The 14684-nt window shown below is 46.1% G+C and overlaps 1 protein-coding gene across 15 annotated transcripts in view; it reads left to right on the top strand.

Moving 5' to 3' along the window:
• LOC137422867 (interleukin enhancer-binding factor 3) overlaps positions 1-14684 on the top strand; it is a 350140-nt gene that overhangs the window by 166772 nt on the left and 168684 nt on the right. For all 15 annotated transcript variants that reach the window (XR_013622939.1, XM_078775056.1, XM_078775055.1 and 12 more), the window contains 3 exons: positions 8672-8767; positions 8876-8987; positions 9132-9229. Coding sequence is in view for 14 of the 15 variants with exons in the window: in XM_078775056.1 (XP_078631182.1) it covers positions 8672-8767; positions 8876-8987; positions 9132-9229 (306 nt within the window). In the remaining variant the exon portion in view is untranslated. The remainder of the gene's footprint in view (positions 1-8671; positions 8768-8875; positions 8988-9131; positions 9230-14684) is intronic.

Genomic DNA, 14684 nt, shown 5'->3' with positions numbered 1-14684 from the left:
TTTGGGGTCAATAGGTCAAAATGTCAACATCGGCCAAAGGTCACCAACTTTGCTAAATTTCTAAAATCCTCAATTTTCATCCAATTGACTTGAAATTTGAAGAGGCCTTGCATATCTGGTCACTGAATTCAACCACAAATTATATTTTAGGTGAACATCGGCCAAAAGGTCAACATAGGCCAAATTTCTAAAATCCTCAATTTTCATCCAATTGACTTGAAATTTGAAGAGGAGTTGCATATCTGGTCACTGAATTCAACCACAAATTATATTTTAGGTGAACATCGGCCAAAAGGTCAACATAGGCCAAATTTCTAAAATCCTCAATTTTCATCCAATTGACTTGAAATTTGAAGAGGACTTGCATATCTGGTCACTGAATTCAACCACCAAGTATTCTCGAGGTCAACATAGGCCAAAAGGTCAACATAGGCCAAATTTCTAAAATCCTCAATTTTCATCCAATTGACTTGAAATTTGAAGAGGAGTTGCATATCTGGTCACTTAATTCAACCACAAATTATATTTTAGGTGAACATAGGCCAAAAGGTCAACATAGGCCAAATTTCTAAAATCCTCAATTTTCATCCAATCGACTTGAAATTTGAAGAGGACTTCCATATCTGGTCACTGAATTCAACCACCAAGCATATTTGAGGTCAACCTAGGCCAAAAGGTCAACATGGGCCACATTTCTAAAATCCTCAATTTTCATCTGATTGACTTGAAATTTGAAGAGGACTTGCACATTGAGTCACTAAATAGGGAAACAAACTATTTTTGAGGTCAAAGGTCAACTCAAGGTCAACCTTCCAAAATCATTTTTCATCTGAAAAATCGTCACTTTTCTTCCTGTTGTTGACCTGATCTTTGATCAAGATTGTCAATTTTAATCTTGATGAAATGGACAATTTGCTGTATCAATGGAATTTTTTTTCTTGGGGGTGGGAGCGGATTTTGCAAGTATCATGCTCCGCATGACGTCTTCTTGTTTGTTTGTTTGTTTGTTTGCTTGTCCGGGCGATATCTCAGCCATCCTTTTGAGCTAGGAAGCTGAAATTTCGGCACAATCGTGAGCAAGTACTTTTTCAAAAACAGTATTTTTAGTTTTTTGATTAATTTAATCGGTTCTTCTGATCATGTGCTTATCAAAGTGGACATCTCTCTGGCCATTCTCAGAGAGCCTCCTCAGCATCGATGAGACTGGCATTTCACTCAGGCAGACTGGGACGGTCTTCAAGCAGCCATCAATCGTCTGGATTGGTCTCCCATCTCCACTGCCTCTGACATCAATTCTTCCTGGGAATTCTTCCAAAGCAAACTGCTCTCTCTCATGCACAGATTTATCCCATCTCGTCTTCAGTTGTCTTACCCTTCCTCCTGTCCATGGTACACTGAATCTTGTGGTGAGGCAGTTGCCCTGAAACAACTTGCCTTTGCCTCTTGGAAGGCTAATCCAACTGAAGGCAATCTCAGTTCCTTCCACCAAGCTCGGAACAAGTGTGTGTCTACCCTCAGGAGTGCCAGGAAGCACTATCTCTCCACACTCAAGAATGAACTCTCAAACCTGTCTCCTTCCTCCAAATCCTGGTGGCGTCTGGTCAAATCCGTTTCTGGTGTTTGGTCCCCCTCCATCCCCTCCCTTACCTCAAATGGCCACACAGTTGACATCACACGTGACAAAGCCGAATGCCTCAACTCTGTGTTTGCCTCAAAATCTTGTGTCCCAAACCCATCTCTCTCTGTTCCCACCTTTCCCAGTCGGACCCAACTGCTCCTGGACTCTGTGTCCTTCTCTCCTGACAAGGTGGAGGACTTTTTGTCTAACCTCGACTCTGATTTGGGTCTCACTATCTGCCATGATCTTTCTTGGGAAAACCACATTTCCAAGCTGGCCTCCAAAGCCAGTTGCCGACTGGGCATCCTCCGTCGTGCGAAGTCCTTCCTAGGCACACCTGAGCTCCTCACCACATACAAGGCTTTCATCCACAGCTCAATGGAATACTGTTCTCCCCTATGGGCCGGTGCTCCTACCTCACACCTCGCTCGGCTTCACGCTGTTGAAACCAAAGCTTTCAGAATCATTGGAATCTCCCGTGATGAAACTATCTCTGAGGGCCTTTCACTCACTCAACGCAGGCAGGTAGGTGGTCTTTCTGTCTTCTACCGACTCCTCTCCGGCCTTGCTCCCCCAGCTCTCTCTGTGCTCTGTCCCCCAAATATTCCTACAGGTCGCACAAGATCTGCCAGCAACCCTCTGATGGTTAAACTGCCGAAATCTCGGCTCTCTGCTCACCTTCACTCTTTCATTCCACTTTTCTCCCGCCTCTGGAACAAACTCCCACACTCCCTTCAATCCCACTCCTCCCCCCAGGTCTTTAAAACAGCTGTTCACCACCATCTTTTATCTTCCCCCATCCAAAACCTTGATCTTTTCTACCCCCACTAATTCACCCCAGATCCGCCTTGTTTGAAATTCCAACTTCTTTCCTGGAAGTCCTGGCAGTGTCCATATGTTTTATACCTCTCCCACCCCCCCCCCCCCCTTCCCATGCCTCCCGCCCAAAGCCCTCTCCCTCCCACAGATCTCTCAATGTCTCCATGTCTCTCAGTCCCTACTCTCAAATGTTGTGTTTGTGTCCTTCCCCCTCTCTCCCCATCTTGTCTACCGCTCCCGATGTTATATGTTTTATGTGTCGGTTTATCTTTCTGTGTGATTAATGTTCACTCTTTCACGAGCCTCGATCTTGTATACAAAAAACAAAAAACAAACAAACAAAAAAATTAATTGATGAGTTATTTAATTAATAGCGATTAATTAAGTACTTATTTATTTCCTTTCTCTTCTGGCCATTATCTCAGGTACCTTTTGAGTTAGGAAGATGATATTTGGACATGCCAATGACAGTGATTTGGCTGTAAAAGATATTTTTGATTTATTGATTAATCAATTAATCAATAAATCGATTAATTTATTGAATTATTTGATTAATGACTAAAAAAAATTTTTTTTTAAAAGTTACAGATTCTGATGAAATGGTGGTGGTTTATCTATATATATAAAGTAGAGTTGGCCTCTGTGTCTGTATCCTGATCTATCTATGATCTCTAAGATCTCGAGAACCCGTGGACGGATTTGCGAGCGGAAAGTACTGTTCGACTCGGGATGGTCCCAGGAATGTCACGGAGACATAAACATTTAAAAAATTTCGGGTTTTAAAATTAGCGTATTATTAGCACTAGCAGAAGAGAGAGGGATTCGAAGGGAGGGAGCGCAGCGCTTCTAGCGCTTCTGACTACAGCACACCTTAAAATTAAAAAAACTTCGGGTTTTAAAATTAGTGTGTTACGCGTAATTAGCGCTAGCAGAAGAGGGAGGGAATCTAAGGGAGGGAGCGCAGTGCTCCCTCCAGCGCTTCTGTTAGCGTAATTAGCGTATTTCGGAACGTTAATTTTTCAACTTCATTATTCGGAATCAGTACGTCCCAGAGAACCTTCGTAACGTTAATTTTTCAACTTCATCCGATTGACATGGGACCAACGGCATGTGACAAAGAGTGAAACATACAGGCTACATTTATTTGACGACAATGAGTTCCGACTTCCGACCTCGGTGGGATGACAGGCTGAGTCAACCCCCCTGGTGTGAAGGGGGAGGAGGAGGGGAGGGGGAAGAGAAGGGGAGGGGAACGAGGGGGAAGGGGATGGGAGGGGGAGGGGGAGGGGGAAGGGGGGAGGGGGAGGGGGAAGGGGGAGGGGAGGGGGGGGAGGGGAAAGGGGGGGAGGGGGAGGGGAGGGGCCCTTCTTCCCCTGGGCACCCCCCGCACCCTTCCCTCCCCCCTTCCCCTCCCCCCCTCCCCCCCCCTTCCCCCTCCCCCCCCATTCCCCTCCCCTCCTCTTCCCCCTCCCCTCCTCCTCCCCCGCTTCCCCCTCCCCCCTCCCCCCCGTTCCCCTCCCCTCCTCTTCCCCCTCCCCTCCTCCTCCCACTCCCGTGCAAAGCCGGGTACCTCTGCTAGTGTGTTATATTTGCGAATTGATCAATTATTTCTTTTTTATGATTATTATTTATTTATTTTCATTATTAATTATTTCTTTATTTTATTCCTCATCTCCTCTGGGCAATATCTCAGGCACCTTTTGAGCAAGGGAGCTGATATTTGGACATGACAATGACCAAGTGATTTGGCTGTAAAGTGTATTTTTGATTTATTGATTGATTAATTAATCGATTAATTATTTAATTATTCGATGAATGACTTAATTAATTAATTTTTTTAAAGTTACAGATTCAGATGAAATGGTGGTGGTTTATGTGTTCTAATAGCCAATTGATTAACTCTTGAATTCTTTATGATTATTATTTATTTATTTTCATTATTAATCATTTATTTATTTTCTTTCTCATCTGGGCCATATCTCAGGCACCTTTTGAGCTCGGAAGCCAATATTTGGACATGACAGTGACCAAGTAATGCGACTATAAAGGATATTTTTGATTTATTGATTTATCATTTAATCGATTAATTATTTATTGATTAATCAATTAATTATTTAATTTTTTTTATAAATGACTTATTTTATTACATTTCTGAAAGATACATCTTCGGATGAAGCACTAGTGGTTTAGTTATGCTATTAGCCAATTGATTAAGAAAATATTTTTGGATAATCTTTTGTTGATTTTAATTATGCAATTAATCGATCAATTATTGTATACCTCTCCCTCCCAATGCAATCTCTATGAGCTGCACTGCGGTATTGCCGGGTGCCCGAGGCGCAACGGCAATGCCGCGCTGTAGGATATTTAATTATTTGTCATGGGTGCGGTGTACTTTGAATGTATCTGTACTTGTCCTGATTTTGATTAATGGGTTTCAGGTTATCGTTTTCTGATCATCTCCACCTTGTGTGGTTTTCTCTAACAACTTGTTTACTTGTGTGGTTTTTACTTTCCCCTGAAGAACTGTATTCTGTCGTATATTATAACACCTTTTTCTTCTTCTTCTATAAAAGGATGCTTTCGACTTGCTCACCAAATCTATTCATTCCAAAAAAAAATTCCATCTCTTACAGTTCCTCTTTTCTACATTCCCGAAACTCTCCTGCACTCCACCCCTCCTTCAGCGTCCTCAAACGTATTTTTGACTCGAAGGTCTCAAGAAACTCATTTTGCAATAAATGTTCGTTTCCCATTAATCGTACACTTTTCAAAATCCAATCTCACCCCTCCCCTCCAAATCTTCCCCATCACCCCTTCCCTCCAAAACTTCCCCATCACCCCTCCCCTCCAAATCTACCCCCTTGCCCCTCCCCTCCAAATCTGCCCCATCACCCATCCCCTTTCAAATCTTCCCCCTTGCCCCTCCCCTCCAAATCTTCCCCATCACCCCTTCCCTCCAAAACGTCCCCATCACCCCTCCCCTCCAAAACTTCCCCATCACCCTCCCCTCCAAAATAACCCCCTTGCCCCTCCCCTCCAAATCTTCCCCATCACCCATCTCTTTCAAATCTTCCCCATCACCCATCCCTTTCAAATCTCCCCCCTTGCCCCTTCCCTCCTAAACTCCCCCCACACCCCTCCCCTCCGAGACTCTCCCTCGCTCCTCCCCTCCTAGACTCCCCTCTCACCCCTCCTCCTCAAAGTGTCCTCCGCGCTTCTTCCCCCTTCCAACTTTCACCTTCATCTCCCCCAACCTTCTGCCTCACTCTTCCCCCTCCTCAAATAACACCTCACTGTGCCTCACCCAATCACCATCGAACCTTTTGTCCGCCCCATTCTTCCCTTTCTCCAAGCTATTCTGAAATCTCTGACACACCTTCAACAGCTCTCCCTGCCACTTCCTCCTCTTCCACATCTTACCCTACCCCTCCCCCCCCTCTGTCTGTATCTGATGCTCCCCCTTCCTCTTCATTAACGGTATGGACCTCAAACATCCGGGGCCTTCGCTCAAACTTGACTGATCTCTCCATACAGGTTGCTTCTGACTAACCAGATGTGATCTGCTTAACAGAAACTTTCCTCCTTCATGATGTCTCTGATTCCTTGGTATCTCTCCCAGGTCACTCCCTCCTCCGGTATGATAGACCTGAGCCTCGTCCTGGAGGTGGGGTTGCTATCTTTATAAAAAAACTCTCCTCCTCACTCGCCCTGAACTGCCCTCTCTCCACCTCACCCCCAGGAATACCTTTGGCTACGGCTTCCCCTTCGCTCCCACCTTTTGTTCATATGTGTGTTGTTCCGTCCACCAAACAGTGATGACTCCATCTACATCTCACTGTCTGATAATATGGACGAACTTCTATCTACCCATCCCAACTCTCTCTTCCTCATATGTGGTGATTTCAATTGTCACCATGCCAGTTGGCTGGGTGTGGGTACCTTTCTCACCAGCCATGGCTCTTCAGCAAAGGACTTCTGCGACTCACTGGGACTGACACAATCTGTCAATTTCCTGACCCGGATCTCAGTCAACGGAGCATCTTCTCTTCTGGACTTGGTTGTGACTAACTTCCCTGAAAATGTCTGCTGCTCTTCTTCTGCTCCAATCGGCTCATCTGATCATGTGCTTGTTAAAGTGGACATCTCTCTGACCATTCTCAGAGAGCCTCCTCAGCGTCGACGAGGCTGGCATTTCACTCAAGCCAATTGGCACGGTCTTCAAGCAGCCATAAATCATCTGGACTGGTCTCCCATCTCTACCGCCTCTGACATCAACTCATCCTGGGAATTCTTCCAAAGTAAATTGCTCTCTCTCATGCACAGATTTATCCCATCTCGTCTTCAGTTGTCATACCCTTCCTCCCGTCCATGGTACACGGAATCTTGTGGTGAGGCTGTTGCCCAGAAACAACTTGCTTTCGTCTCCTGGAAAGCAAATCCAACGGAAGGAAATCTCATTTCCTTTCACAAAGCCCGAAACAAGTGTGTGTCCACCCTCAGGAGAGCCAGGAAACAATATCTCTCCATTCTCAAGACCGAACTCTCTTATCTGTCTCCCTCTTCCAAATCCTGGTGGCATCTGGTCAAATCTGTTTCTGGTGTTTGTTCCACCTCCATCCCCTCCCTCACCTCAAACGGCTACACGGCTGACTCCGCACGTGAAAAATCTGAATGCCTCAAGGCTGTGTTTGCCTCTAAATCTTGTGTCCCAAACCCATCCCTCTCTGTACCCACCATACCCAGTCGTACCCAGCTGCTCCTGGACTCTGTGTCCTTTCCTCCTGACAAGGTGGAAAAGTTTCTGTCAGCCCTCGACTCTGATTCTGCAACCGGACCTGATGGCATCAGCCCACGGGTCCTAAAATCCTGTTCTTCCGCTCTTTCACTCCCTCTCTCTGTTCTCTTCACCCTCTCTTTTGCTCAAGGTCATCTGCCATCTGCTTGGAAATCAGCCAACATCACCGCTTTGCACAAAAAGGTGCAAAACAGATCCTAGCAATTACAGACCAATCAGCCTTCTCCCAATTATCAGCAAAGTCATGGAATCCATCATTGCTTCGGATATGAAATCTTTCCTCTTCTCCAATGGCTTGATCTCTGATCATCAATTGGGTTTCAGACCTGGTCACTCTACTCTGGACATGCTGCTTCTGCTTTCTCAACAATGGATGGAGGTCCTCAATGCCAAACAGGAAATTAGAGCTGTCTCCCTTGACATATCACGTGCCTTCGATACGGTCTGGCACCCCGCTCTGCTCACCAAACACTCCTCCTTTGGTATCCATGGAAATCTCCACGCATGGCTGGTGGACTTCCTCTCTAGTCATAGTCAACGTGTGGCCCTGAATGGGTTTCTCTCATCTCCTCTTCCTGTTCAGGCTGGAGTTCCCCAAGGCAGTGTTCTGGGCCCTGTGCTTTCTCTGGTCTTCATCAATGATCTCTCTGACTCTCTTGAAAATCCTCTCTGTCTCTTTGCTGATGACTCCACTCTCTGTCGCTCCATTCCTCATCCCTCAGATCGGCAGTCTGCAGCCTCTTCACTCTCTGCAGACCTGAACAAAATCACAAACTGGTCAAACAAGTGGAACATGTCTTTCAATCCTGACAAATCTCACACTCTTACTCTATCTCTCCAAAAAGATATCTGGCACCCCGCAAATTTCACCCCAAATCCACTTTTTTGAAATACCAACTTCTGTCCTGGACGTCCTTGGTGTCCTTGTGTTTTATACATCTCCCACCCCCACCCCTTCCCACGCCTCCTCCCCCCAAGCCCTCTCCCTCCCACACATCTCCCTGCTCTCAAGCTGTGTGCTTCCCCTTCTCTCCCCATCTTGTCTTCCGCTCCCTCTTTTTATATATTTTGTTTGTCTGTTTGATTTGTTTGTGAAATATATGTTAGCTCTTTCACGAGCCTCGATTCTGTATCCAAAAAAACAAACAAACAATACATTGTAGATTATTTAACCATTGGCAAACAAATGTCGACAAAGTTGATGTATCATGTTTGAATGAAAAGATGTGTTGTGAGCCTCAGTTTTGAATGCTGTATTTTGCACGGCTCTTTTGGGCACCAAATTAACTTTTTTGGTTCAGATTTACCGATAACAACCATTTAGTGATTTTGTGTTTTGCTTGTGTTAAACGTATGCTGGGATTGATGTTTATTTGATGTTTGGCTCCAAAAACAAGATTGTGGTTTTAGGAAGATGAGCTTGTGCCTCCTTGCAGGCTCAAATTGTTCCTCAGGAGTCGTGTGTCATTGTTCTGCGGGTGATGCGGGACCTGTGTAACAGAGCTTATACTTGGAAACCTCTGCAAGGCTGGGTAAATATCCCTTTCTCTTTGAACTGGTACGGTGCACATGTTGCAATCTCTTGTACACAACACGATTAATTGGCAAATGAGCAAAAAAAAATTATAATTGTTTTTCAGGTTATTGAACTCATCTGTGAGAAAGCCATTATGAGCAGCGTTCACCCAATGGGGGCAGGTGAAGCGTTTCGCCGAGTCATCGAGTGTCTTGCCGCAGGAATGTTGCTCGAAGGTTCGGGGGTTTGGGGTTGATGCTCAAATTCTCATGTTGGCAAGATATGAACACCACGTTGGGGTTATTCCAATGCATATGGCTTTCTGCACTTACATCCCTTCACATTCACTACCTGATCTATCGGGTTCATTTTATTTGCAGACAAACCAGGAATATTGGACCCTTGTGAAAAGGAGCCCAAAGATGTGCTTGATGGAATAAATGCTCAACAGAAAGAGGACATCACACGAAGTGCTCAGGTTCCACTCACACTAGTTTCCCCTTCTCATGTCCTTGGCAAGGATTTCTAGATTTTATTGAGAAAGCTCACATGCTTACAGTAAAATGAGAATAGTTTTTGTGTTTACAACTTCTTTTCTTCATTTACATAAACCTTTTCTCGTTCATATATTGATTTAATCATTCATTTATTCTTGGAAGACTTGCCCGATGGCCCTTTCAGCCTCACCCTTTCCAAAGGGAATGTCGAGACGATTTTAATTTGTCTTTGTCCATGTGCAGATCTACTTGAATGTAGAATGGTCATATTCTTAGATCTGCTGTAATCAAGGGCTGAAAATATGAACAATCTGTTTTAAGGTAGATCTCCATGCAGACAATTGGAGTTCTACTTTAAATTGACAGTAGATTGTTCATATACTGCAACAACAACAACAACAACAGGCATTTTAACGCCATTTTCCCTGCAAGACCAGCGGTTAGCCTTGCGGTCCCCATGACAATCTTCTCCATTTTGCCCTATTTTCTGCATCTCCCCTTGTTAACCCCCTTGCCCGCATTTCTTCTTCGACCATCTTTAGCCAAGTCTTTCTCGGTCTTTCCCGTCCTCTACTTCCTTCTGCATTCATTTCCATCACTCTTCTCAACCAGTCACTTTCATCCTTCCTCAACACATGACCAAACTTCCGTTTCCGGTCTTGCTGGCGAGGGTTAGTTTATTCTCAGCTCTCCACGCTTCTCATCGAAATCGAAGTTAAGTAATTGTTCCCATTTGTATTTTCTTTATAACTGTATTTATTTTATGGTGTATATATTGTCTCCCGACGAAGATTTTCGGTGCAAATCTTTCATACCTGTATTGAAAATCGTGTTAATTCGTGTCGTGTCTTGAGGCCTTGCACAGTGTACAGTGTACAACCTTGAGGCTTTGTTTTTCTCTCAGCGGTCCGTCGTTTGTGATCCAATAACTTTCGTTCTCTGTTTTCCCAGTCTTTTCACCCCATAGCCTACTTCCTTGTTTAAATCTCAACTCAAAAAAAACAAAAAAAAAACATTTCCTTCTCTGTTCTCATTCGTTTATTCATTCTTATTCGTTCGTTCGTTCGTTCTTCGACCACGTGTTTCTCCCCCATTCCCCCAGATAGATTGTCAAATTTCAACTCGTTATTTTATCGTCCATGCGTTATTGTTTGATTATAGTTAGTTTTGGTTTGAATTTCCTGTAACTCGTAATTAATTAATCGTGTTCTGCTCCTCGTGTGCGGCCTTGTAGTTGTACCCCCGTCGGTATTTGTTAACTTAAGCGTGTTTTGCTTGGCTCTTAGTTTTTTCCCTTCTACCCCGAACATAATACTCTGTCTAACGTTCTAAATCCCCACCCTCCCCCCCCCCCCCCCCAAAAAAAACAAACCAAAAAAAAAAAACATTTATTTTCCTTTCTCCACGTGTACTGTTGTCTCATCCTGTATTTTCTGTCCAGGTGTGCTGTTCGCCCCGCCCCCATTATCTCCTTGCCATCCACCGTTTGCCCTGTTCACGTGACTCGTGGTGGTCTCTCTCGGCTCTCCCCCCGTTGGTACTTTGTGCATATAAGATTGTTCACGGTTCTGTTTAAATATTATTTAAATATGTTTAACCTTTCCCCTTCAGTGTTTTACTCAGTGGTATTTTACAACACGCTGTTTTTCTTCCTATTTAAAAGGCTTTTCTCAATTTCCTCTCCAACTCATTCCACTTCAAAAAAAAGAAATTCAATAGCTTATACGTCTCCCTCACTACATGGTCTAAATTCACATTCATTCCATCCCTCCTCCATCGTTCTGAATCGGATTGCTAACTTGAAAATCACAACAAACCCAATTTGTTTTCAATGTTCGTCTTTCATTAATCATCCACTTTCTAAACTCCCCTCTTGCCCCTCCCATCCAAATCCCCCCCCCCCCCTTGCACCTACACTCCTAAACTCCCCCCTTGCCCCTCCACTCTTAAACTCCCCCCTTGCCCCTCCACTCCTGAACTCCCCCCTTGCCCTTCCCCTCCTGAACTCCCCCCTTGCCCTTCCCCTCCTAAACTCCCCCCTTGCCCCTCCCCTCCAAATCCCCCCCCTTGCCCCTACACTCCTAAACTCCCCCCTTGCCCCTCCACTTCTAAACTTCCCCCTTGCCCCTTCCCTCCTAAACTCCCCCCTCACTCCTCCCCTTCAAAACTCCCCCCCAACCCCTCCCATTCAAATCTCCCCCCATACCATTCCTCTCCAATTCTCCCTCCTCCCCCCTCCTCCTCAAAGCTGCCTCCTCCCCACTTCGTCTCCCTTCTATCTCATACCTCCACCCCACCCAACCTTCTACTTTCCTCTGCCCCCCCTCAAACAACCCCTCACTGTGCCTCTTCCCTTCACCATCAAACCTTTCATCCTCCTCATCCTTCCCTTTCTTGGAACTCTTCTGCAATCTCTGACACACTATCAACTGCTCTCCCTACCTCCCCCTCTCATCCTTCATCTTACCCTACTCCTCCCCTCCCCTGTCCTCTACCCGATGCTCCCCCTCTCTCTTCATTAACGGTATGGACCTCAAACATCCAGGGCCTTCGCTCAAACCTGACTGATCTCTCCATACAGGTTACTTCTGACAATCCAGACTTTATCTGCTTAACAGAGACTTTCCTCCTTCAAGATGTCTCTGATTCCTTAATATCTCTTCCTGGTTACTCCCTCCTCCGGTATGATAGACCTGAGCCTCGGCCTGGTGGTGGGGTGGCTATCTTTATCAAAAACTCTCTTCCTCACTCTCCTTGCACTGCCCTCTCTCCTCCTCACCCCCAGGAGTACCTCTGGCTACGGCTTCCTCTCCGCTCCCACCTTTTGTTCATATGTGTTCTGTACCGTCCCCCAAACAGTGATGACTCCATCTACATTTCACTGTCTGACAACATGGACCAACTTCTATCCACTCATCCCAACTCTCTCTTCCTCATATGTGGTGACTTCAACTGTCATCATGCCACTTGGTTGGGTGTGGGTTCCTCTCTCACCAGTCATGGCACCTCAGCGAAGGACTTCTGTGACTCACTGGGATTGACACAATCTGTCAATTTCCCGACCCGGATCTCAGCCAATGGAGTATCTTCTCTTCTAGACTTGGTTATGACAAACTTCCCTGCTAATGTCTGCTGCTCTTCTTCTGCTCCAATCGGTTCTTCTGATCATGTGCTTGTCAAAGTGGACATCTCTCTGGCCATTCTCAGAGAGCCTCCTCAGCGTCGACGAGTCTGGCATTTCACTCAGGCCGACTGGGACGGTCTTCAAGCAGCCATCAATCGTCTGGATTGGTCTCCCATCTCCGCTGCCTCTGACATCAATTCTTCCTGGGAATTCTTCCAAAGCAAACTGATCTCTCTCATGCACAGATTTATCCCATCTCGCCTTCAGTTGTCTTACCCTTCCTCCCGTCCATGGTACACTGAATCTTATGGTGAGGCAGTTGCCCTGAAACAACTTGCCTTTGCGTCTTGGAAGGCAAATCCAACTGAAGGCAATCTCAGTTCCTTCCACCAAGCTCGGAACAAGTGTGTGTCTACCCTCAGGAGTGCCAGGAAGCACTATCTCTCCTCACTCAAGAATGAACTCTCAAACCTGTCTCCTTCCTCCAAATCCTGGTGGCGTCTGGTCAAATCCGTTTCTGGTGTTTGTTCCCCCTCCATCCCCTCCCTTACCTCAAATGGCCACACAGTTGACATCGCACGTGACAAAGCCGAATGCCTCAACTCTGTGTTTGCCTCAAAATCCTTAGTCCCAAACCCATCTCTCTCTGTTCCCACCTTTCCCAGTCGAACCCAACTGCTCCTGGACTCTGTGTCCTTCTCTCCTGACAAGGTGGAGGAGTTTTTGTCAAACCTCGACTCTGATTCTGCAACTGGACCAGACGGCATCAGCCCACGGGTCCTAAAATCCTGCTCTGCCGGTCTATCTCACCCTCTCTCTGTTCTTTTCACCCTATCTTTTGCGCAAGGTCATCTGCCAGCATCCTGGAAATCAGCAAACATTACCGCTTTACACAAAAAAGGTGCAAAAACAGATCCTTGCAACTACAGACCAATCAGCCTGCTCCCAATTATCAGCAAAGTCATGGAATCCATCATTGCTTCGGATATGAAATCTTTCCTCTTCTCCAATGGCTTGATCTCTGATCATCAATTTGGTTTCAGACCAGGTCACTCTACTCTGGACATGCTGCTTCTGCTGTCTCAACAATGGATGGAGGTCTTCAATGCCAAACAGGAAATCAGAGCTGTCTCCCTTGACATATCACGTGCCTTCGATACGGTCTGGCACCCAGCTCTGCTCACCAAACTCTCCTCCTATGGTATCCATGGAAATCTCCATGCATGGTTTGCGGACTTCCTCTCTGGTCGTAGTCGACGTGTGGCCCTGAATGGATTTCTCTCATCTATTCTTCCTGTTCAGGCTGGAGTTCCCCAAGGCAGTGTGCTGGGCCCTGTGCTTTTTCTGGTCTTTATCAATGATCTCTCCGACTCTCTGGAAAATCCTCTCTATCTCTTTGCTGATGACTCCACTCTCTGCCACTCCATTCCTCTTCCCTCAGATCGGCAGTCTGCAGCCTCCTCACTCTCTGAAGACCTGGACAAAATCACAGACTGGTCAAACAAGTGGAACATGTCTTTCAATCCTGACAAATCTCACACTCCTACTATGTCTCTCCGAAAAGATCGACTGGACAACCCTCCCATCTACTTTCTCAACAATCCTCTCCAAGAAGTTCTGTCGCTCAAGCTTTTGGGCTCACTATCTGCCATGATCTTTCTTGGGAAAACCACATTTCCAAGCTGGCCTCCAAAGCCAGTCGCCGACTGGGCATCCTCCGTCGTGCGAAGTCCTTCCTAGGCACACCTGAGCTCCTCACCACATCCAAGGCTTTCATCCGCAGCTCAATGGAATACTGTTCTCCCCTATGGGCTGGTGCTCCTGCCTCACACCTGGCTCGGCTTCACGCTGTTGAATCCAAAGCTTTCAGAATCATTGGAATCTCCCGCGATGAAGCTATCTCTGAGGGCCTTTCACTCACTCACCGCAGGCAGGTAGGTGGTCTTTGTGTCTTCTACCGACTCCTCTCCGGCCTTGCTCCCCCAGCTCTCTCTGTGCTCTGTCCCCCAAATATTCCTACAAGTCGCACAAGATCTGCCAGCCACCCTCTGATGGTTAAACTGCCGAAATCTCGGCTCTCTGCTCACCTTCACTCTTTCATTCCTCTTTTCTCCCGCCTCTGGAACAAACTCCCACACTCACTTCAATCACACTCCTCCCTCCAGGTCTTTAAAACAGCTGTTCACCACCATCTCTTATCTTCGCCCATCCAAAACCTTGATCTTTTCTACCCCCACTAATTCACCCCAGATCCACCTTGTTTGAAATTCCAACTTCTTTCCTGGAAGTCCTGGCAGTGTCCATATGTTTTA

This window comes from Myxine glutinosa, chromosome 3 (assembly GCF_964187855.1).
Source record: "Myxine glutinosa chromosome 3, kmMyxGlut1.1, whole genome shotgun sequence".
NCBI classification, from domain to species: Eukaryota; Metazoa; Chordata; class Myxini; order Myxiniformes; family Myxinidae; genus Myxine; species Myxine glutinosa.
Note: the sequence above shows the minus strand (reverse complement) of the source record. Positions and strands in the feature narration are given on the sequence as shown.